The 22,668-nt window shown below is 32.6% G+C and overlaps 1 protein-coding gene across 6 annotated transcripts in view; it reads left to right on the top strand.

Moving 5' to 3' along the window:
* Positions 1-22,668, top strand: part of ASCC3 (activating signal cointegrator 1 complex subunit 3) — a 329,433-nt gene that overhangs the window by 18,017 nt on the left and 288,748 nt on the right. For 5 of the 6 annotated variants that reach the window (XM_087865343.1, XM_045806990.2, XM_045806992.2 and 2 more), the window contains 2 exons: positions 951-1,101; positions 15,301-15,860. In XM_087865343.1, coding sequence (XP_087721469.1) covers positions 951-1,101; positions 15,301-15,860 — 711 coding nt within the window. Of the gene's footprint in view, positions 1-950; positions 1,102-13,118; positions 13,305-15,300; positions 15,861-22,668 lie in introns of those variants that run through there. The other variant, XM_045806995.2, reaches the window with a different exon arrangement.

The raw sequence follows: 22,668 nt of genomic DNA, 5'->3' as shown, positions 1-22,668 counted from the left end.
ATTTTCTTACCCCTAAGCCCAGATTAATTAGCATTAATTAACATTTTAAATTAGAAACTGAGGCAGGGAAATAATAATTATGCAATATCATCAGTACAACCGAGATGAAAATTATAGTTTTCTGTCTGATCCGCTACTTTTTTATTTGGTCAGAGGGCTTCATGAAGTTTAATCCGTGGGTCAAGGCCAATGGTATGAAGTAAAATTTTCATTGCCTCCTATGTCAGTTCTTGAGAATGGGGATATTTATAGTCTCAAGAAAAGAGTGAATAGATAAGAATCTCCTGGATGCCTAACCTGTTTTAGGATTATATTTAGGAAAACAGTACCTATTTGAGTTTATTGAACCCATAATAGGAATCTGATTTTCCTTAATACTTTTCATCAAAAAGCATGACATAAAGCACTTACATGTAATATGATCTAAGCTATGTTAAAAAAAAAAAGGAAAAATGAAAAAGAGGTAAGTGGGATATTACCAGTTGTTATTGTCTGGATGTTGGGCTTTTTTATCAGTTATTTGTTTGTTTTTTGGTTTTGGGTTTTGTTTTGTTTTGTTTTTTTGTAACGTAGGCTCCACACCCAACATGGGGTCCAAACTCATGACTCTGACATCAAGAGTCACATGCTCTACCTACCATGCCAGCCAGGTACCCCTGAATGTTGGACTTTTCCTTTGTTCCTTTTTCCTTTGCTATGTGAAAATAATTGCGTAATGAATATTTATTGTAATTGAAACTATAAAAAGTAAAGTTTTTTTAAACATAGCTTTTAAACACAAGATTTTTTAAAATCACATTTAAATAAAGCTCTTTCTGGGAGCTTAGTTAAAAAGCAATTTTGAATTCTTGTGTGTAATGCCACATTGTATAATGTAATGCAAAATATATACAGTATGTGATGGCTTTGAGGAAACCACTAACCAGTGTCTCTGTATTATGCTGTTTCAGGTGAAGCGGTCTAAACTTCATGAACAAATTGTAGATTTGGATGTGACATGGGAGAAGATAGTAAAATTTTTGAATGAAAAACTGGAGAAGAGTGAAATGCAAAGTGTAAATGAAGACTTAAGTGATATATTGCAGGCTGCAAAACAGCTAGGTATAGTTTTGTTTTGTTTTGTTTTATAAAACCACTAAAGTTTGAAAATATATTCCTTTTAAACTGTATGCTATATAGGGAAAGACTCAAGTTTCCAGGCAAGTATTTATAATTCTAAAAGATAGTCTTATCTATCTAGGAGTCAGGATAGTCATAGAAGCAGAATTAAATTAGTAATTATTATAAAAATCAAACATGAGGGATTCATAAGAATTTGGAGTGTGAAAACTTCTATTATGTTTGAAATAAAGAGAGGGTAAATGAAAATTTTAATGTAGCTTGAAGGAACCTTAAAAGCCATGTAGCTCAGTTTCTTGTAGAGGCCCGCCAACACATAGTGAGAGGCAGCACTGAAGCTAAACTTTGCTTCAATTCCTGTTGCACACTGATCTCATCAATTGATTATATTTGAAAGAAATTAGAATTAGAGATTGTGATATGATATATTAATATAGGTTACTTTCCCAAGGTTAAAACAAAAAATAAAACAAATGATTCTTTGGTAAAACATTTGAGTTTGTTCATTGAAATTCATCCTCTCTTTCTGACTCTGATAACTAAAAAGCATAGTTAACACTACTGTAGTTCTAAATTTTCCAGATTCAGATTTGTACCCAAAAAGTTCATGCTGATACTATGACTCTGTGAGATCTGGCCTCTACCTTTCTTCTGACCTCGAGTCATGCTTGCCCTCAGCAATTGCACTTCATGAGAGACTGGCCTTTTCTCACTTTCTCAATCCCAGGTTTTGCAGGTCTTTATACATGTTATTCCCTATGTTGAGAATGTTTTTTCGTTCTACTCTTAGAGTGGGTAGATCCTTTCTTGTTATTTTGAACTCAGCTAAAAACTTATTTCCTTAATGAGGCCCTCACTGACCACCGATTCTCAAGTTGTTACCCAGTCATACTTTATCTTATAACCTCAGTGATATTTTCTCCATAACGTTTATCATTATCTGATATTTTCCTTGTTTGTTTATTGCCTGTGTTTTGGTATTAGGATGTAAGTTTCATGAGGATAGGAACTTATTTTTCTTGTTCAACACTTCATCCTTGGTGCTTAGAATTGTGTTTGGCATGTTTTAGAGCCTTAAGATTCACTTGATAAATAAATGAAAAAGTTTTCTCAGGTGATTTCTTGGTAGAGGAAAAATTTAGATCTTTTATTATATGCTGATTGGCAGTTTTCTTCCTTACACCAACTTTGGGGAGGGTGTTTCTGTTATATCTCATATACTTGACTTATTTGTAATATAGTATAATATTAAGTTTAATGTCTTCATTGTTTTAAGTTGTGGAAGTACATGTGAATGTCACGTATCTTTTTGTAGTTACATTATCTTCTGAAGTTCAAGGTCTTTATTAAGTAAGGGTTTTTTTTTTTTGTTTTTGTTTTTTTTTTAAGCCTAGGGGAAATGAAGTGCACTTTGGATGAGATTTGTAATAGCATTTGGCATAGAATCACACTTTATATTTTAAAAATACAGAGGTAGTTAGATTCGTTGGAAAATTGTAGTGAAAATGCAGTCTTCAGTTTACCAAGATCAACTTGACTAGGATCTTAACCTTCCTGGACTTTACTGTTTTCATTTCTAAGATGTTAGGGAAATTAGGGAGAGGCAGTGGTCTACTAAAATACTTTTCAAAAACTGTAGAAAGTGTCTTTCCTCTTCTTTAGTTCAGTTTTAAAAATAACTCAGAATACTTAGCAGAACATTATTAAAATATTGAGTTTATTTAGTACCATGACCAAATTATTTCTTTATTTAAATGATGTGGAAATTAAGATTTTTAAGAAATAAGATACCCTTTAGACTTCTTCCCTGAGTATCTCTGACAAGTGAGAAATCATTGCTTTAAATATCAGTCATTAAATGTAATCCTAGGACTTTCGCCTATTGGCAAAACATCTAATTCATACTAAGGGACTAATATATTCATTGATGTGTTTTAAGGAATTGATTATTTTGAAATGTAATATCTCAAAAGAATATTTTCATGACAGAGAAAACCTTAGGGTTGGATTTAGGCAAGTGCTCTATTATATCTGCTTTTTAATGCTGTGCATAAGTTGAATAATTATTAGCTTTATTGAAACTAATAGTTGACTAGTAAGCAGCCACTCTTTCTGAATGAAAATACTGCTGATAATGGAAGAGTAATTAAAATTAGCGGCTTTGAAAAAATTAGTCTCATGGGAAAAATGTTTTTGTGATTTCTTATATTGCTCTTTCACATAGGTAATTTGGTAAAATTGTATTTAAGAGGTAGAGCAAAAGAATAAAGAAAGAACAATAACTTATATTTCAGTTGAATATAGTACTAGTATAAGGTACTTATTTAAGGCCACGTATACCAACTAGTCATTGTAATGGGTATTTTAAGCTGGTGAGGGACATCAGAGAACATTGGTCCAATCCCTTCACTTGGTATATATAAGTAACAGAACCCATGAAAGTTAACTGAATCCCATGGTTGATTCGTGGTGAAGATAGGCTAGCCCCAAATTCTGAAATAGAAACATGATGGAAATACTATATTCTTTACTTGTAGTCAGATGTCATGTTCTGTCAAGTCTACTTTTCCCCTATTCTTAAATTCACTCTATGTTATTTACCATTGCTCTAATTTAGGCTTTTAACATCTCCTTTCTGAATTACTGCAGTAGCCTATTGCCTCAGCCTTCCTTACTCAGCTTCTTCACTGTTACTAATCTTTGTAAAAAGCAAAGCTCATTTTTTTATTCCCATGTTACTTTTTAGACCAAATTCCTTAGAATGGACATAAGAAAAGCTTCTTTATGAATTGAAACAATTTACCTTTTCATTTCCTTGCCATTCTGTCATATGCAACCTTTACTACTAAATGTATACAATGTTTACTTACTTAATTTCTTTAACAGTGCTTACTGGTTTTTTCTGTCTTTTTGTATGTTAAAATAACTTTCCTCATTTTGTTCACCTGGTAAAATGCTTCTCATCTCTGAAGAAATGGCTTAGGCTTCATTCATGTCCTCTGTTATTCTTTTCTAATCTTAGTAGATAGTGTTTCATTAGACTATCATCTATCATCTATTCCATACTTTTTTATGTGCAATGGATATAGTAGATGTTCAATAAATAAGTAAACTATTGAGAACTCAACTAAAAATACTCTGGTCTTTATTCTGATGCTGACAGCTTTTTTGTTGTTGTTGTTTTAAAGTATTTTTTCCTCTCAGATTTACATCTAATGTATTCCCATACCTTTTTACAGTATTATTCTCCCTTCAAGATTATTTTAATAATAAAACTTAGCTTTAATAGGGAGAAAACATTATAAATTATTTAAAAGTAGTATTCTTGGCCTTTAATCTTAGTTTATTTAAATACTCAATGTAGAAATAGCTATCTCCTCCATGGATTCTGAAGGATAAGCATAGTCATAGTAACCTATATTCTGTTGGCAATGAAACCTTATCAATATGTTTTATGTGCTCTAAGTAGAAATATTTTTGAAAATAAAGAGGTCAAGATTGAGAATGGCAATCAATAAAATGCATCATGTATTAGGCATGTGTATCTGTTACTTAGAGTTTTAAATTCTCATTTCAGGAAGCAGATAAGACTTACACAGTGTAGATAGAAAAATTAGAGTGGGGGTCAAGAATGGAGGAAAGCTCAGTAGAAAGACCCTGAAGTTCCCTACTCAGCTCTGTAACTGGGTCTCTCCCAGAGCCAGAATAGAATGATCTGATGACTTTTTTCTGGTCTGAATACAGATTAGGACTCAGCCAGAACTGAACTAGTTTTTTCAGTATTCACATTATTTCACTGTTTATTTTGACTTCTCTGATTTATAACCCCTTCTTTATTTGGGTTTCGATGTTCTTCTGCATTTTACCTTTAATAACTTTGTCTTTAAGAAAAGTATGAATTAAAACGTAGGTTGGACAGTAGTGTGCCAATACCACTTGGTACCAATACCAAGTGTGGTTTAGGGAATTTGGTAATCCATTATGTTTTTTGAGTTGTAAAGGAAATAAGATTTTACTATAAAAAGTGAGGAATTAAAACTGAGGATAGAAATCAGTTTATGGAAAAGGAGGCTTAAAAAGATATTAGGATCTGGAAATTCTGTATGGAAGTAAGGCTACACATTTAGAATAATAAAGGCCTGTTGTGTGCTGGAAGTGGCAAGAAGTTTTTCAGGAGTATTTGTGAAAAGTAGCTAGTTTGCAAATTGCAGATTCCAGAAGAGTTTGCAGTTCTATTTCCCATAAGTTGGCAGACAGGTTAATTTGGAACAGTTCTCTGCTGAGAATAACTAGAAAAACTAAAATATAAAATTTGTTTAACTACATCACAGTCTACTAAAGCAATGAAGAATTATGAGGTCGGGATCTGGAAACAGACATAAACCCAGAAAATGTGATCCTGGCTTCTGGGGCACTTTTTCCTAGAGGTGACTGTCCATTCCAGAAGAGGAAGCTGGATGGAGAAGAGGAGAATGAGAAGAAGAGAAGAGCTTTTGACAGATTCAAAGGACTAAGATGACAAAAATGACTAAAATGGCCAAAAGAGGAAATAGAAAATCTGAATATTTGACTTAAAGAAATTGAATCTGTAATTAAAAACCTTCACACAAAGAAATTTGTATGCCTTGATGGCTTTACAGCAGAATGTCATATAATGTCATTTAAAGAGGCATGAGGTTATTATTTGTAGATTAAAGAAGGTTACAGGCATATAATAATTTAATGTACTCTACTTGATTGAATCCTGAATTGGAAAAAAATAATAAAGATATTTTTGGGACCATTGTAGATATTTGAATATGTACTCTGGATATCATTAGGTAGTATTAGATCTGAGGTGAGTCAATGGTTTAGTGGCTATGTAACTATATCCTTAATCTCAGGAGATGCATACTGCAGTGTTTATAGTGAAATGTCACGAAGACTGCAATAGACTGTCAAATGGATCAATAAAAAAAAATAAACATGTGAAATGTGTGTATGAGAGGGAACACAAATGCACATGAGTGCACAAAATGTTACTGGATTAATAAATAGGGAAAAATTATGTGATTCATGTAATAAAGGTTTGAGATCACATGATTAGTAGATGAAGAAAAAGCATTTTTGAACATCTAAAATCAATTATTATAAAAATTCTTAGCAGACTAGGAATAGAACTTTCTTAATTTGATAAATAATGTATATTTAAAAAGCCTAGATCAAACATCATATGTAATGATGCAGTGTTGAAAAATCTTTTCCCCTGAGACAGGAAATTAGACAAGAATGCCCTTCACCACTTCTTTTTCTCACTGTACTGAAGGTCCTTGCTGAAAAGGCGAGAAGGAGTATAAGGATTCATAAAAACTGCCATTATTCACATAACCGTATCTTTAGAAAATGAATTTAGCAAGGTCGGTATAAAAATCAATTTTATTTCTGCTTAGCAGCAGCAAATTTAAAATGCTATTTACAAAAGCATTAAAAATCATCAAATATCTAGAAGTAAATTTAACAAAAGGCGAGCGAGATTTCCTCATTGAAAACTAAAATATTAGAGAAATTGAAGAATACTAAATAAATGCAATAATATACAAAGGATTAGAATATTATAAGATACGATTTTGACCCATATTGACTATAGATTCAGTGCAATCCCAATCAAAATCTCAGCAGGTTTGTGTTTGAGGGTGTGCATTTGTGTGTGGAAATGGACAAGATAATCTGAAAATTATATGGAAATTCAAAGGCAAAGAGCAGCCAAGTCAGCCTTGAAAAATAAAGAAGGAACGTTGACTCACCGGATATTAAGATTTATTATAAAGATTAGTAAATTAGAAATGAGATGTTGGTCTAAGGATAGACAAATAGACCAGTGGGATGGCATAGAGTCCAGAAACTGACCTACGGATATTAGGGCTCTTTCTTTAACATGAAGGTCATCAAGCAGTGAAACATGGCTGTTTTTTCAGTACGTGGTACTGGGTCAACAATATATGCATATGAAAAAATTATACCTGTACAGATAATTCTAAGCAGCTTATAAAATGAAACATGAAGCTCAAAACGATAAATTCTCTAAAAGATAATAAACAAGAATATCTTCATGATCTGTTCATATATGGAAAATTTTACCAAATAGTAAACAGAAAGCACTCATAAAGGAAATGACTGGTAAATTGGACTACATTAAAACTGATATTTTTTTATTTTTTGAGAGTAAAAAGACAAGTCACAGAATAGGAGAAGATAGCTTCATATATAACCCAAAAGAGAGTTTATATCTGTATTAAATATGAACTCCTACAAATTAATAAGAAAAGGTAATCCTATTTAAAAAGGAGCAAGAGCCTTGAACAAGTACTTTGCAGAAGACAATTGAATGGCCAGTTGAAAAGGTGTCCAACCTTATTAGTAATCAGAGAGATGCCACTACATGCACATCAGAATGATTAAAGTTAAAAAGAACAACATACCAATTGTTGGTTGGGCTCAAGATTGTGAAATAAGAATTCTCATCCACTAAAGACTATGTTTTAAATTGATATAACTGCTTTGAATAACTGACAGTATCTGCTGTGGTTGGACAAGTGAAATTTTAAGTCTTGGTATATTATCCTGTAATGTGTACATAAATATCGAGTAAAAATGCCTGCACATGTACGCAAAAGACCAGTGCATTATTTCTAATAGACTGAAAGTGGAAACAATCCAATTCACTGTTAGATAGTGGCACGAAGTATGATATGTAAACTACGTTATAGTAATGAACTACAGTTATATGTAATATTGTAAATGGATCTTATAATAATGTTGAATGAAAGCAGCCAAACAGAAAAGAGTAGACAGGCTGATGATTCTGTTTATATGAAATTGAAAACTAGGCATGACTGATCTCTGATTCAGAAGTCAGCATATTGGCTATTTTGAGGAAGCAGGTAATGACTGGGAGTGGATTTGGAAGTTTCTGGGAAGCTGATAATCTGTATCTGGAAGTAGTTATCCAAATTAAATAGGTGCACTCATTTTGTGATAATTCTTTGAGCTGTATGTGTACTGTATATGTTCTTGTTTTATTCAATAAAAAGTAAAAATTAATGGCTTTTCATATTATTTTTCTTAAAATATTTCAGACTGATAAAAATATAACAAATCCCTGTATATTCACAGTTCAGCTAAACACTTGGCTGTCTTTCCTTCAGTATTCATTTTTTAAGAAATAAAATCTTTTTTTAAGATTTTATTTATTTGAGAGAGAGAGACAGAGAGAGAGAGTGAGAGAGCATGAGATGGGGGGGATTGGGGAGGGGTAGAGGTAAAAGAAGAAGCAGACTCCCCACTGAGCAGGGAGCTCAATGTGGGTCTTGATCCCAGGACCCTGGGATCTTGACCTCACCTGAAGGCAGACACTTACCCAACTGAGCCACCCAGGCGCCCTTAGGAAATAAAATCTTGATGATATGGTCAGAACTCCTTATGGACCCTGCCTCAGCCTCTGGTAACCAATATCATAAATATATTAAATAAATTTGTATTATTCTCATGCTTTTTTTACATATATAATCATAAATATGTATTCAGAATGTATTCTGTTCAAATATCAAAGCCTACTATGGTAATAGAGACCAAGTGGGTTTATATGTTTCATCTCACAAACTCCCTCTGTAGGATACAGTAACTTGGTAATGTTAGGATGGGACCCAAGGCTGTAATGGCTTGGCCTTTTCTTCTGTTTGTTGCCTTTTGTTAACCACCTGCTCCACTTCTAGCCATCGTATCTGTGCACTAAACGTTTCTCCTTTAATTTTTGAGAGTAGATTATGTTGCTAGGTTTTCTGATAATCAAACTGCCTTTTCATTTCTGAATAAACTCTACTTTCCTGTGGATTACTTTTAGATACATGGATGGATCCAGTAGGTTAATACTGTGTTTGGAATATTCACAACTATTATTTTTTATTCCATATTTGCTTCTGTTTTGTTTTCATTAAATTATTTTCCTATAGTTTAGGATGATTTAAAGTTATCAGTTAATAGATGTACAAATACAATTCTGTCATTGACTAGTGAGTAGCTAATTAATACCACTAATCCTGTTTCCTCATCTATAACAGTGATGGTAATTCTTATTTTGTATTGTTGTGATTTGAAGCAATACTACAAAGTGTATAGAGTAAAGCCTGGTAAATAGCTGTCAGTGAATACTTTTATTATAACCTAGTTGTACCAATAGCCATTGGTAAATAAATAGTTGTTCTGTGTAGTTATGATAAATGTATGTGCTCAGTGATGCGAAGGAACTGTGCATAAGGGCAGGAACTGTGCTTGGGTGAGTCAGGAAGGAATTCATCAAGAAGGACACTGTGGGACAGATTTAGATTTTGTTTTAAATGGTTAGAGTCAAAGTTGTTAAATTTATGTCCGTTTCACCAGAGAAATTACAAAATAAAAGAGCTGAATAACTTAATGAAATCATAGATGACTTTGCAGATGTATGTATCAATTGTATAAATGGGTGGTTCAGATTACTTGAGGATATGGCAAAACAGCTGTAAATTGAATGGACGTTGTAGCAATGGCAAGAGTTGGAAATAGGATCAGATCCTCACAGTTTATAAAGTTTTAACTTATCATTATATTATTCTTGATTTACAAATGATTATAACTTCCTAAGTAATTTACACTGCATTTCTTAGTAGAGGCATTTTTAAGGTTGCAGTTGATTTTCTTTATAGTATTACCAAGCATAATATTACTAAGCATCTGATAAATGGATACAGAACTGAAATATATACTTCACATCATCTTTTTTTTTTTTTAAATGTTTTCCCTTGGACATTAAAAAGTTTAAAATGCTAGTTAAATCTCAGTAAGCTATGTGATTTGTTCAAAGGTACAGTTTCCTTAGAGATGCTCAAAATAATGGTCTTACTGTAGGAGGCTCTTTATTAAAATTGACATTTTCATGTTAGTTGTTTGGTTGCTTGGGAAGTCAAGTTGCAATGTGATGCAGGATTTTATAGTACTAGAAATGGCAATATAGTGGCTGGATGTTGACTTGAAGTCTACACTGTAAGATGAGTATTCACATTTTGTAGTGAATATATGTAAAATTGAATGGCTGACTTTAAAACCTGAGGAAGTGCTTTGGACTATTTTTAATCCTGTGTACTTCTCTTTTTCTCTACCAAGTATGTTTCTCTGTTTGCTTTCCTTTAATTATTTGCTCACACTGAAGGCAGTAATTTCTGTGTAAGTGCAGGAATAATTTTAACATTTAAGCAACTCCTTTAAGTTACTATCTGGAACATTTCTTGAATACTATACCTGCTTACTGTGAGGTTTTGCTGGAGGTGCTTTGATACGGAGTTACACTCTGAAATAAATGAAGGTCATTATACTAAATTGCATAACTAGGCAATTTTAAGTTTAATGACATATATTCAGTTCATCCCCCAAAAAATCGTATGGTAGATGATTACCTGTATTACATCATAAATTTGTTTGACAATTTGGTGATTATTTGAAAGATGGTATAACATAAAAAGAAAACACACAATCCTGGCTCTTGTAGTCTTAGTATGTTATTTAATTTCAGTGTATCTGAGTTTCTCTGTACATGAGGAAGATACTTGCACGATTCACTTTAGACAGTTTTATACTATTCTTGTTAAAAAGCACACCAATGGCACTGGAGGGGAAATGTAAAGGGAAAGAAATGTTTGGGGAACAGAATAGTGTATGTTTAAGCTGAATCCTTACTTTTGTACTTTATATATATATATATATATATATATATATATATATATATATATATATATATATATATATAAAGTTATTATATATATATAATGCTGTCCTGGGAAAGTTTATGGCACAAATATTTTACATATTTGTAAAAAAATTATCATAATTATGAGTTTAAAAATCAGCTAATCTCTTCAAATATAGCATGTTTCTAACAGCTTGGCTGTGTTGCTGATAATTTTAACAAATGATTGAATTTCAGTTGACACTGATGCAGGTTTATAATATGATATTTACAGTTGCAGATCAAGTGTTGGGTAAAATGAACACTTAAAGTTTTGCATAACATGAAAAAGTAAATTTGACTGTTTTGAACATTTCAATATTAAAATATAAATATAAAAGATACTTATAGATTATTTTCTACTGGACATGAAAGATGTAACTGGTCAGGGAACTCATTTGTTGACAACTTGTAAACTGACTATTAGCAGTTAAGGATGCAAGCAGTTGATGGATATTTTTATTCAATTTTCAATTAAAATTTTTTATTCATTCTCTTTTAAGAATTCACCAACTATTAAGGTGTAGGTTATTTGTTAAAAGTTATAGTTTACAACCCTTTAATTCTTAGTATTTTGCTATCAAAGGAAATACAGAAGTAAATTTTATGTAGAGAATGATTTAAGATTATAATCATCAGTGAACTCTGATTTTAAAAATGTGTTATGTAATGTTAAGTAATCAGTTACCAGTTATATAATTTACTGTACTTTTCACATCTCATTTTCTCTCAGAGTAACTGGGAAGTAGGCAGGGCAAATATTTATTAATATAGAATAGTCTAGTGACCTTTGAAGCATATCTCTTTAAATATGTTACAGTTGAAGTGCCAGGTGATAAGAGCCAGTTTTCTGATTTACAGTCCAACTTGTTTAGTGTTTTATGGATAGAAAATTTGATATTCAAGTGGTTAGGTATCTAGACTAGCTTTCTTAAAGGTCTGGAGATCTTAAATTTCATTCAAGCTTTGACAATTGATTACTTAGTGTAAATCTTACTCTTTACTGATACTTTATGTTGAGGACAAACCTAAGCTGCTTAAAATCTGTCCAGAAAGATTAGCACAGGCAGTCGTGTAAAATAGAAAAGGCTTAAAACTTGCGAGCAAATATTAAGTGGCTGAAGAGCTTTAGCCTAGTAAATAATCATTTAAAAGTTCATCGTTTTACATTGTACATAAAATATAACCTATAAACCAGTATGACATTGTACATAAAAATAAAGAGGTTATTTGTGAACAACATCCTCACAAATTTAATTTTGGGTACAGTGTAAGAAAAGGACTATTTATTACAAGTTTCCACTTTAGAAGCACACCACACGTGTTTTCTGAGGTCTCCCCTCCTTTCCCTGTGGCGCATTATTTATGCTGTGGTTCGGCAGGTCGATGGACAAGCGCTTAGGTTTCCTGGAGGTTTCCTTTCCCCTGCCATATCTGTTTAGGGGAGGTGGGGCCTGCCAGACCTTTCACGGGTTAGAGATCAATTGCATTCAGTCTCTTCAGATGTTTTCTCCGTGTTTTACAAGTACCTTTTGTATAGTTTAGTCACGAAAAATCTGAGTCCTGGCTCCCTGGGTGGACAAGTAGTAAATGGGGTGGCTCATTTGTTGCCGCCCTGCGCAAAGCCAGGGTTCTTTGCTCCAGTCCTGAGGTTCCTTCTCATCCGGGTGGTCCGCTAACAGCCAATGTCCTGTGCTGACTACGTCATCACGTGCGCACCGCGCGCGCTGGAATGTGTGTCTCGGCTCCGGGCGGGGAAGACACGCGTGTGCGTTTGTGGAAGGCAGCGTGGCAAAAAGCATTGCATGTTTGAGTGCCTCGGAGAACTACGTTGTTTTCAGAATGCTGTAGTCTCTGTTGGGAAGCCAACAGCGGCCATAAGGGGCGTTTGCTAATTTCTCTCAAAAACGAACTCCTAAACTGCTGAACAGCCTGGTGCTGATCTACTTTTAAGAAAACGCTCTGTGGTGTGAACACATGTCCTACTGAAAGATATGCTTGAGTAGGTTGTACAGGAGAGCTAATAATTAGGCGACGGTAAGGTTAATCATTAGGAAAGGGTATTAACATTTCTGAAGTACCATTATCTAACGTAGCTTAAAAATTTTTAAAGAATTTTTGTTTTTTGTTTTTGTTTTCAAATAGATATGTCAATACTGATTTAAAAATTTGAGACCCTGAAGAAATGTTTTTGATCTTCGTATATGTTTCCAAGAGTCTGTAGTTATTTTTCTTCAAACATAGACTTACAACTTTTTTTCCACTTACGATACTGTGGAGATTATTTTCTGGCAAGATGTATGGTTCCACTGCATTATATTTAATGGATGCAGTATATGGCTGTGACATACTTCAAACAGTGATGTAATAATTGTACTTAATTCCACTTTTGGTAAGAAATTAAGACTATTCTCACAGTTAGTACTTTATTTCCTAAAGTGATTTATTATTTATTTAGTACATGAGAACTAGAGTTAAATCTACTCTCTGGGAATTATAGCGAACCAGTGTGGTGTAGTAGAAGCACTTTGTTTAGGAGTTAGAAATCTGCTTTGAATCTCATTTGATAACTAGCTGTTTGATCTCTTCTAAGTTATTTATCTCTTGAGTCTCCATTTTTCACATCTTTAAGAAGAAGATAATTTTGTTAGGAAAAACTGAGATAATTTAATGCAAAAGTTCTTAGTTATTTAAGAAAATTCCCAAGGTGTAAAATATTTTTACAAAAGAATATATGTTTATGGTGTTAGATATAAAGTGAGTTTGAAAATATAAGTTCCATTTTTGTTTAGACCTCAGTAGTCCCAACCCTATTGAATTACTTGTAGAATTATCACAATTCCTAAATTATTCAAAACCCAAGTTCTCTAAGCATCATGTATAGACTATAATTACAGTGTACATAAGTGTTACTCAATTAAAGGATTACTTAATTTATAGAAGTTTTTTGTCATGTATTTTCCTAAGTAATAAAAGAATAATTGTATGTCCCATACTGTTTTGTAAATTCTTTATAATCATGCAAGTAGACTTTATACTTGAGGAAATTAGAAATAATAGCCATTGTAAAATTATCTTCCCTCATAAATTGTTAGTCTTCTACACAGATGTGTAAACATCAGATAAAAAATTATTGAGGCAGTGTAGTACAGTGTCAAAACACTAGTTTCGTGTGATTGAGTCCTGGGTTTAGGTTAATTCAGCATATTTCTATTGAGGCATCTATTTTGGGCTAGGAACAGTGAGGGAGTACAACATTGTACACAATATTATGCTCACCCTGAAAGAGTCGGTTAAGCTGGATTCTGAAACATGGGTAAAATTTGGACAGAGACTTTGGGGAAGGTTACATAAAGGCATAGAAATATGCATAATATAGGACAGGACCTGGTTTTTAGCTGTTAAGAAATCCTTGTTGGCTGGAGTTGGAAATGGATAATGGTCAATAAGCCTGGAATAAAAGGATAGAGTCAGCTCCTAGCGTGACTTGAAAACAAAGTCTAGGAGTTTGGACTATCAGGCTGTACTAAGCTGTTCAAAATTTATGATCAATGATATGAGTCCAGCCATGGTTTCGGGAGATACTAGTATTACTTATATTACTAACTTTATTCTTTAAGGTTAGTCCTATTGACTTTGGGGCCTTCTAAAAATTAAAATTCTTTTTTTCTGCTCTAAGACTGTTCTTTGAATTCTAAGATATAAATACAGGTTCTTTCCTTTTATTTGAGAAAATCAGTAATTAGAAATTAATGCTTTAAAGAAATTAGTGGCTGCTCCTTTACTTCCTCTTACTTTGATAAGAAAGTTACTTTTGGCCTTTAAACAGCAGATTCTTTTAAATGTTTTATAATATGGCTAAGTTTATTTGACAAGATTCTATTTATGTCCATCCTTGATGGTATTAAATGTTTTTGAGTGAAAACTATATAAATCAAATCTTCCCATTTCAGATTCACAGTACAAATTGGAAAGGAAATTATAGATCTCCTGAGGTTTTCTTCTAGCTCCAAAAGTCTGTAATTCAGATATATTTTTTTACACCTTATTTTGGTTTATTTAGCCCATCGAATCAGTTTTTAAAAATCACTTTTAAATAAATTTTAGCTAATGCCTCAAACTGTTTTTAGAAAGAGATAAAAGAGTTGTTTCTAGGTAGCTTCTCCTTTCTAGATAGAGAACAATTACCTATAATGATTTATTGACCTAATTTGGGAATTTGGGAATGAACTTAAAAGGATTTTTCTGTTCCTAAATTGGTTATCTTTATCAGTATATTTTCGCTGTTGGAATTACCCAGAAGAATATTTGTAGTAGTTTTTTTTTGAAGAGGGTAACTTGAACAGTGATTCACTTGAGCTAATACTGTTTCTTTCATCTTCAAATAGTTGGAATAGATAATGGGAAAGAAGCAATTGAAAGTGCGGCTGCATTTCTCTTCAAGACATTTCACTTGAAGGACTCTGTTGGTCACAAGGAGACAAAGGCTATCAAACAGATGTTTGGTCCCTTTCCATCATCATCTGCCACTGCAGCTTGTAATGCTACAAATCGAATCACTTCTCGTTTTCATCAAGACAATCTTACTGCTCTTATCCAGATAACAGAAGAAGAATATGGTGATAGAGTTTTATTTGGTAAAAATTTAGCATTTTCATTTGACATGCATGATTTGGACCACTTTGATGAACTGCCAATAAATGGTGAACCCCAGAAAACTATAAGCCTTGATTATAAGAAGTTTCTGAATGAACATTTTCAGGAGCATTCCACCCCAGCGCTCAAGCCTGTGGAAAAAACAAACGACTCCTTTTTGTGGTGTGAAGTTGAGAAGTACTTAAATGCAACTTTAAATGAAATGGCTGAAGCAACAAGAATAGAAGATCTTTGCTGTACTTTATATGATATGCTTGCTTCCGTTAAAAGTGGTGATGAACTTCAGAACGAGGTATAGTGGAAGTTATTGAAGTTTTATATTATTATGAATTATCTTAATAGCCTTTTTAAACATGGATAGTTAGCAAAGATAGTTGAATATTGTGCTGCTGTAAAATAGGTAGTCAAATGGTTTATATAGTACGCATGTATATCTTTACACTAAGTAGTTGTAGGAGGACTGTGAATGTAATGAATAACAGAAGACTTAAAGGGCAGTAGTTAAGGGATCCACATATTCTGGTTATTGGGACAGCCCTGGCTAAATCTGTTGTTACAGTATAATAACCAGTAGAGCCCCTTCTTCAAAAAGTGTATAGATTTAAATGATGAATCGTATCATTACTGTACTAGTAAGTGTTAATGTTTGTATAGTGTTTTATATTTCTAAGAGTTCTTTGATGAAAATACAATAAATTTCGAAGTATTAGAAATATTATCTCTATTGAGTGACTTACTGATTTAGAAAAAATATTTTTCACTAGTTTCTATGTTTGAAAGAATAAACTTTGAAAAACAGACTGATCTAGAAATAACTGGACTAATTTATATTAGTAAAGAACTGTCCTTATAAGTTTTTTATATCATATAAAGGAAAACATAATTTTAATTCCTTTCTATGCCACGATTTAGTTATGTTATTTAAAATGATGAATTACTCTTACAGTTACGTGAAAAGTTTATCTTAAAGTGTTTAGTTTTGCTCTCAATACTCGCATTATATTCCTTTCCTGTTATAAATTTAATATAATGTCAACCCAATGTTAATACTGGATCAATTAGATGAATAACATATTTAATGAAGGATTAAGAGACATGACATACTATTGCAGAGTGGACAGAGGCTTTGAAATCAGACATCCTTCTTTTCCCTTTTATTAGTAGTAAGACTTTAGGTAAATTGAATTTCCAGAGGCTGTTTTCTTGTTGGACTGTCTCACAGAGCTATGAATACAAAGATAATAGAATTATTATAAGCTTTAAATGATCTATGTATGAAATGATAAGTAGCATCTAGTAAATACTCATTACATGGTAGCTGTGAATATTATTGATTATTATTATTATTTTAAATCACATCAAGTATCAGGAATACAGATTCAAAATACTAGTTTTTTTTTTTTAGAGAGAATTTAGGGAATTAGCTAAACAAATATTGGTGGCCTGACCCCATGGTAATGATAGGTATTATGCTAATTAACTTTAGTTTGGAAATAAGTTATTGTAAATTCTGTGATCAGTCTCATTTATCATGACATTTTTGCAATTTAACTTGTATCAAGATATGTTCCACATTCGTAAATGGTTTTGCTCTAACATTCTGAAAATAATAATATTGTTTTAAAAATTGGGATTTATAAAGAAAATTCTACTGATACTTGTTTATCATAATTGAATACATAGCAATTTTCTTATTATGATTATAGTAAACTGAAACATATAAACATATAACTAATAGAAATTTTATTTTCTGAGTTAGCCATAAAACTATTCTTTTCACTTCTGAATATCTGCAGTGAAGATTGTATTTCTTATTTCCTTGCCACAGTTTTTAAGTAGTAGCTGAATCTGTTGGAGAATGTTTTTTAGTTCTCAAGATTTTTTTCATAATCTATCCAAGTACAAGGTCAAACTTAATTTATGCATCCATCCATTCATCATATATTTATTGTATGCTTATTATGTATGAAGTACAGTACTAGTTACTGGACATAGAAGGATGAATAAGATAGCAGCCTTACTCTCAGGGAATTCATTGTTTAGTAAGAGACATAAGGTTAAGTAAGTGTACTCAAATACCAGAGGTATTATGATACTACAGTTGACCCTTAAACAACACAGGTGTTAGGGGCATTGACCCCAGGCACAGGCAGAAGTCCACCTATAGCTTTTGACTCCCTCCAGAACTTAACTACTAATAGCCTGCTGTTGACTGGAAGCCTTATTGATAATGTAGTCGGTTAACACATGTTTTGTATGTTATATGTCTTATATACTGTATTCTTACAATGTAAGCTAGAAATAAGAAAATGTTAAAATCATAAGAGAAAATACATTTACAGTCATGTACTATTTTTATTGAGAAAAAACCCATATATAAGTTTACCTACATAGTTCAAACCTGTGTTGTTCACTGGTCGACTGTATATAGAAAGAAAATGGGGGCATAAAAGAACCAGTCATAGATTGTGTGGAGGGGTTACTATGGTAGGAAAAGTATTCATAGAGGAGGTTAATATTGAGCCACGTCTTAAAATATGACTAGACTTAACTTCTTCAAGTGGACCAGAAAGGTAGGAAAGATATTTTAAATGTGAGCAAGAACCCGGTGTGTTTAAAGAGCTGTAATCTCTACAGTGAGGGGGCTGGATGTAAAAGGCATGCAGTTGAGAGACAAGGATGGATAGACAGGTAAGGGCAAAATAAAGTGAGGCTTTGTACACCTTGTTAAGATATACTGTGAGCCACTCTAAAACCTATAGCTATACCCTGTATGGTCTGAGTCAGTGATTTTTCAACCAGTGTTTAATGGACAATTTAATATGTAAGTGAATATTTCACATTCTGCCCGTGGCTTGAGTAGTGGAGTTTTAAATGGTTCATTTAGTGTTTTGGTTTTTCTGTGAATGAAAATAAACAATTATTATGATAGTTTTTTAAAATTTTGCAGTCTATGTTATTCATACTTCATATATTTGATCCCTTTCTGTGAAAGTGTAGTTTGTTACAGCAAATTTTCCTTATAATTTTGAAGTAATGCTTCAATAGAAGAATGTTTCATTACAGTCACTCTCGACCACTGTTATTTTCACTTTACGGTATGCTGTACTTTATGTGTTGTCTTTTGACTTTTAAATGTTTCACTTTTAAGCGTGAAAAGGGCATAATTAAAAGAGTAATCAGTATATATGATAGCATGATTAATTTCCATTTCTTTTTGAGGTTTTAGTTGACTCTGGAATAGTAATATTTAAATAACCACACTGTGTGCTGTTGCTCCAGAGACTTAGCAGAACCATAGGAATATATTTTTACATATAACGTAAGAGGAGTATGTCAAAAGCTATGTCTATACTGAAGGCATTTTTCTTCCTCAACATAGGATTTCTCAATTCCGAATTTAGTTTATTGACCTAATGACTGATGATAAAGCTGTTTTTAAGGTCTGCCTATTTAAAAGTTGTTCCCCCCCACAAGACCTTTATATTATTGTTGAGCTAGTGTTAGAAATATGAGAATAAAAAGTGTACACATATGATGACATTTACCACAAAGGTGGTGCAAGAGAGAGGTTCTAGTCTGAAATGTGTGGAGAGAAGTAATCCTAATGACGGTAGTAGTAACAGTAATGGCAACTTTTGAGTGCCTACTGTTTGACATAAGCATTGTGTTAAATCAGTTGTATGCACGTCCTCTCCTTTAATCTTTAACAGCAGTGCTTTGAGGTAAACAGTGTTGGATTAAAACCTGTTAGAAATGCCTAAGCACTGAAAAGTTTACGTTCTGAGGCACTTCACCTCCCTTCCGGTAAGTTATTTAAAAAAAAAAAATCATACTAAGGCAAATATAAGAAATTTTAATAAAATTTCATTTGTACACAACACTGTAGTTAAGTTGAAGTCTTTTTCAAACATCAAATTCTTTAAAAGCGTTTTTCTCATTTTTTGGTACCTCTGCTTTGTTGGTGCTTATTTAAGGAAATACTCTGTTCGCCTTGTGGATTATTGCTTACTAGGAGATAGTTAACTATTTTATAGAAATGTTGGGAAATTTTCCCGTGGTTACAGAATAAGTAGTGAATCCAGGATTTTAATTCAGACATTCTGACTCCACTATGGTGTACTTTCTTTGCCAAAAAGTGAATCTGTACATTTTGCTGTATTTGGTGCTTTGAAACATAAAACGTTTTAAATATATTGAGGAATCTTTGGCATTTACTCTAATTCACAATTTCATTAGAAACAATGTTTTTCCCTTTTAGAGAGTTCCAAATATGGAAGTGGCTGAAATAAGAGAAAGGATGAAACCTTATTAAGGATGAGTTTCGGGGCGCCTGGATAGCGTAGTCGTTAAAGCGTCTGCCTTTGGCTCAGGGCCTGATCCTGGCGTTCCGGGATCGAGTCCCACATCAGGCTTCTCCGCTATGAGCCTGCTTCTTCCTCTCCCACTCCCCCTGCTGTGTTCCCTCTCTCACTGGCTGTCTCTCTGTCACATAAATAAATAAAAATCTTTAAAAAAAAATAAAAAAAAGGATGAGTTTCAGTATTTCTGCAGAGAATTAGTTACATTTGAAGTACTTATATGTTTTAGTGTCTGTTGAACTAATACAACAGCCCACTTCTTAGGTTTCCCAATACGTCCTTTTTACCTGCCCCACCTTATACCTCTAAGGGCTTTTCTTCTTTTAACCTCTCACTCCTAGTCATCTTTCTGTTAAGGCTACACTCATTATGATTAAGTCTTAAGAGTTTGATTGGGCTAGAGATTCTTTAAGGTTCTTTATGCTCTTGAGGTTTATTTATTTTAAAAAATACTAACGTTAGAGCATTTTAGCCATCAGAAGCAAGTAGGATTTGAACATTCCATGTTATTTTCTTAATCAGGACCTGGCCTGATTGGTATAGACATCTTCCTGCTGCTGATGTTCCATAACCAGAATTGTAGCAGTCGGTACTACTGGGATCACATAATGAACTTTGAGCACAGACTTTCCCCCTGGAAAGTAGTAGTAGTAGTAGTAACAGCAAACCTACTGTGTTTCTACTGCCTGTTATGTGTGGACCTGGACCAGGCTGTCTCCTTTGACATAACCAGTTTCTTCATAGTCCTGCATGGTAGAGATAGAATCCTCTGCAAAACAAAACTGAGGCCTTTGTGTTTCCTAAAGTGATAAAAACAAGACTGGTAGAAATTCTGGGACTTTTTTCTGAACCTAGGCCTACTGTTCTATACAGTATGCCATTAGATTCTTTGAAGAGAAAGATACTGACTAGCAAGACTATTTGAAGGAATTTCTTTTCTTACAAAGCTGGGTCAAATTCTGTTTCCTTACCTGTGGTTGACCACGAGCAAACTACTAAGCCTTTATAAACGTCAGCTCCCTCTTTGTAAAATGTCTGCTTAGGAATTTTGCTGTGGGTAATTGTGAGATAATATATATGAAGTGTTTAGCATAATGTTTCACAGACTGGCTTTCAAATGTTAGTTTCTTGCCTCCCATATTAATGAGCATTATATATTTACACATATCGAAGTTTTATTAGAGTGCATACACTATAGATCAGTATATAAAATTTTATCTATGCCTTGTGTATAGATTCAAGTAATAAAATGATGCTTAAAGGCTAGATCTTAATTCAGAGAATTATTATTTTTACTACTTTTTTTTCTATTTTGATTTTTTAAGTCTCACTTATCCTAAAGAAAATCTTTTGAATTTAATTTTTGAAGTGAGTTCTGATTTTAACAGTCTTTGTTAAAACAGAAAAGATGTTAATAGAAAAACACTTGGGAATATTGGAGACCTATTGAAGATGTATTGGAGTGTACATATCTCTTGTATTCTTTCAATATTAAATGCTATTTGCAGAGTTACTAATACTGATGTAAATATTGATAAGAGTTATTGTATAATCAGTTCTTAGGAGAAGTGAATTTTGAGTTGTATTGATATGATCATAGTTTGCTTTTGTGCATACGGGGCTTATTCTTTATAGCATTTGTGATTTGACATTTACTGTTAGCATTATCTCTTGACTCTTTGCAGATGGTGTTACTTGACTCATTCGAGTTCACTTCTGAATTTAACCCTCTTCCAGGCATGTGCCTGATCCTAAGAAGTAGGAGTTATTTGGTTAGATTGTCTTCTGAGGGAAGACTGAATTTTTTTTTTTTAGTACTTATTTGCATTATAAATGAGTCCAACATTCTTTGAAATTTTGATGTAGAATAATTAGCATGGTTTAATATGGTGGTTCTTGAACATTTTGTTCTCAAAACCTCTTTACACTCAAGAATTACTGAGGACCTCCTAGAACTTTTCTTTATGTTGTTTATCAATATGTTCTATTGATATTATATTAGAAATTAAAACAAAATTTTTTAATACATTAAATGATTTAATAAGTATTTTAAAATAGTACTAAACTATATTAACACTAATATACCTAATTTGTTATATTAATAGAAGGAACATTTTTATTAAAAATAACTTTTCTCAAATAAAAAATATAGTTTGAAGAATGGCATTGTATTATATTTTTTTCAAATTATTTCAGCATCTAGCTTAATAGAAGACAACTAGTTTCCCATATGTGCTTCTGCATTTAGTTGGTTCTGATACATATATTATGTAGCCTCTGCAAAGCTCAACTCCCTTTGTATTCATGGGAGGATGTGAATGAAGGAGGCAAATAATATTTTAATAAAATAAAATATACTAATATTAAATTTCTTATATTAAATAGGAATGTTATTTATTTTTAATAATAATTTTGACCTCATGGACCTCTTAAAAGGATCTTAGAGATTCCAGACCACACTTTGAAAACTACTGATTTAATGTGTATACCATAGTCTGACAAGGAGGGTATAGTAATGGTTTTGGTATCTAAAATAGGGTATTTAAAATATTATTGTGCAGAATGATGCTGTTAATGCTTTATGAAAGGATTTTTCATCTATTTGATGTTGTACATTCTTTTTGGTAGATTTAGCACTGCTGAACAATACAAAGACATTGACATCAGCCACGTTGGAATTAAAATAGTGTCCCTTCAGCTATGAGAACAAAATATGTGTTGCTTTTTCTCTAGTCTTTC

Source organism: Ursus americanus, chromosome 11, assembly GCF_024610735.1.
Source record: "Ursus americanus isolate L20-20 chromosome 11, mUrsAme1.1.p, whole genome shotgun sequence".
NCBI lineage: Eukaryota > Metazoa > Chordata > Mammalia > Carnivora > Ursidae > Ursus > Ursus americanus.
This window is presented reverse-complemented; position numbering and strand designations above follow the sequence as displayed.